General features: G+C 47.4%; 1 protein-coding gene across 1 annotated transcript; it reads left to right on the top strand.

Annotated features, from left to right (window-relative positions):
• The first annotated feature begins 1095 nt into the window (after positions 1 to 1095).
• LOC110888706 lies at positions 1096 to 2856 on the top strand. The gene has a single exon (XM_022136219.1). It carries the CDS (start codon positions 1096 to 1098, stop codon positions 2854 to 2856), a length of 1761 nt encoding a protein of 586 aa, XP_021991911.1.
• The last annotated feature ends 331 nt before the right edge of the window (positions 2857 to 3187 follow it).

Genomic DNA, 3187 nt, shown 5'->3' with positions numbered 1-3187 from the left:
CTGAATCGTAATAGCGATCGAGTAATTACCCTGTTATCGCGGCAGAATTTCGAGATTATGTGGGTTTTTGTAGTATTTCGACGATATCTGGATGTACAAATTGAATTTTACCGTCGAATCAACGCAGAAAATCAAGTGCCAAACTCCTCTATTTATACTGGAATTTTGACACCGTCGCGTAGCGCGAGGGGGTACCCCTATAGGCGTCGCGCTACGCGAGTGACCACCCTACTTTCATAGAGTAGCCCTTCATGCATGTAGGCTTGCTGTGTCGACAGTTTTTCAATTTTCGAATTTTACAATTAGTTATAAAGATAATCGTTGGCTAGGTTTTATCCCCCCTTGAGTTTTAGGGGTCCTGATTCTGAAAATTCTGAAAATTTTAGGGTTTGTGTAGAATCACTTGGGTGTCTCAATTAGGGTTTTCTTAATAGATAATTAGTATTCTAATTATTAATTTTAATGAGAGTTGTTACACCCCCCTCCCTGTGACGAGGCTAACGGTGTGCTTGCTTCCTTGTGATCTTGCAGGTTCATTGCTTGGTCATCTGAAGTCATAACTCTAGCCAGGTCGGACTGACTGGTTTCTGAGTCTTCAGTGGCGCCATCCCCTCGAATTCACTCAAGTCATTTTGCTAAACCTGTTTCTTCCAAGTCATGGAATCCACAACAGCCGCTCCTACAAATACCTTCCCATCGTTCAACGACATCTGGGAAGGAAGTGTCTCATCCACAACTGCTTCAACAGCAGTTGCTGCAGCGACCTCAGTTGGTTCAGCATCGGCACCTCCAGTTGCAAGTTCCGTAATCGCAAGCTCTGTCACAACACTCTTGGTTACCGCTCCAGTCGCAACACCGTTTCCAGCTTTCGACAATGCCTTCCTATTACGAAACGCCGATTTATTACGACAATTACAACAACAGCAGCATCGAGAAGAAATGTTGCAGAGTCTCCGCACAAATTTGTTCAGCAGCGTGTATCCAGGGAGCAACCCAGTTTCTATCGGTGCTCTCACTTCTGGATCTATGGTAAGTTCTGCAAACCTTACTCCCATAACATGTGTTGCACAATTCTCCTCGTTTACGAACGCGCCAATGAATAACGGTCTTAACGACCTGTTTCGCCAGGGATCTATGGGTTTAAACCCTCAGGATCAGGAGCTGCTTATGCCGTATCATCCCACGTCTATGACTTCTCAGTCAAAATTCACGATGCGGATCGTTAATGCCCCACTCCCGGCCAAGTTGAAGATGCCCCCCACTTTGAAATTTTACGATGGTACGTCCGATCCGGATGACCACATGTTTGCATTTGCCGGAGCAGCTAAGGTCAAACAATGGCCCATGCCGGCCTGGTGTCACATGTTCGCTCAAACTCTCACCGGATCAGCCAGAGTATGGTTCGATGGGTTGCCAGAAGGGTCGATTGATCATTTTGAGGATTTCCGGCGTATATTCTTGCAAAACTTCTGCCAACAGCGTCGTTGCAAGAAAGACATTACTGAGGTACACCACATAAAGCGCCACGATGGAGAGTCCATAGAAGATTTTATAGATCGCTTCAACCGAGAGAGCACGCAGATAAGCGGAGCAGTCGACCAGCTCCGGGTCTCCGGATTTTGCCACGGGGTACGGAACAATCAGTTGGTAGAAAAGCTCCACGAAGATCTTCCAAAAACCATGGAGATACTCATGGAGCGAGCTCGAGCTTTTGTCCGAGGGAAGAGTGCTTGTGGTCAGCCGAACGAAACAACCGCTAGAAATTCCAAAGCTCGAACCACATCATGGAGACGGAACGCATCGCCACCAAAAGATAGAAACAACAATTGGAACAGAAGTCGCGGTCCGTATCAAAAATCTGATCGAAGCAGCTTCCGGACTGGGAACGTGCGATTCAACACTTTCTCCGAACTAACAAAGTCACCGAGCGAAATCCTCAGCACGGAAACTACTCGATTTCCTACACCATCAAAGCAGCGACCTACTTCGGATAAGCACTCCAAGAAATACTGTGAGTATCACCGAGACAAGGGGCATTCAACTGATGAATGTTGGGCACTAAAGCAGGAGATTGAAAAGGCCGTACGGTCCGGTAAACTTTCTCATCTAGTAAAAGAGGTAAAGGATGGGAAGAAGCCCGCGATAGCAAACGATAACCCGAACACCGAGGCCGGAGCCGAGCCACGAGGGGTAAAACGGTCGAACCAGCATATGGCAGCATGGATGCACCAGCCCACGTATTTCCCTCCCATTGATCCAGAAGACGCACGAGACGGACCAATCACGATATCAGCTGTAGTTGCAGGGCACTTGGTCCGGCGGATCTATGTGGATGGAGGAAGTGCCTTCGAGATAATGTATTTACAATGCTTCCAGCAGCTGAATCCCCAAACAAAAAAGAAGTTGATCGAAGTGTCTACCCCTCTGATAAGCTTTTCGGGAGAGGTAGTTCGTCCAATGGGACAGATTACTCTTCCGACTACATTCAAAGATGGTGACAAGATCAGAACCGTGCAGTTAACCTTCTTGGTCGTTCAGACCCACTCTTCGCACAAGATAATACTCGGGCGACCCGGGTTACGAGCCCTCGGAGCAATCAGCTCTACGATACACGGCGCAACTAAATTTCCCACCGAAGCAGGTGTTGCCACTATACTTTCAGAATCAAATTCATTCGTAGCTGAGGTAAGACACGCAGCAGAGACAAGTTCCAAAAAATCTGAAGTACCCACGGAGCTTTGGGCAATCAACCCAGAGTATCCCGAACAACAAGTGGCCATTGGTGCACAGCTCCCGAAACGAACAAAGAAACTCTTGTGGGAATTACTGAGTAACTCAATCGATGTTTTCGCCTAGAAGCATTCCGACATGCAGGGAGTCCCTAGGTCTATGGCACAACACCACCTGAATGTAAAAGAGTCAATAAAGCCGATAGCACAGAGAAAAAGGCACATGGCTCCAGACCGAGCCAAGGCAATCGCAAAAGATGTGAAGAGTTTCCTGGACGCTGGGATTATTCGGGAAGTTCGGTACCAAACATGGGTGTCGAATCCAGTTATGGTGCGAAAAAAGGATAATTCATGGCGAATGTGCACCGACTTCACCGATCTAAATGATGCTTGCCCGAAAGATTGTTTTCCATTACCGGAAATCGACGAGAAGATCGATTCCGTTGCCACGTTCAGGC

Source organism: Helianthus annuus, chromosome 11, assembly GCF_002127325.2.
Source record: "Helianthus annuus cultivar XRQ/B chromosome 11, HanXRQr2.0-SUNRISE, whole genome shotgun sequence".
Taxonomy (NCBI): Eukaryota; Viridiplantae; Streptophyta; class Magnoliopsida; order Asterales; family Asteraceae; genus Helianthus; species Helianthus annuus.
The sequence above is the reverse complement of the archived record's forward strand: the minus strand, read 5'-3'. Positions and strand labels throughout refer to the sequence as shown.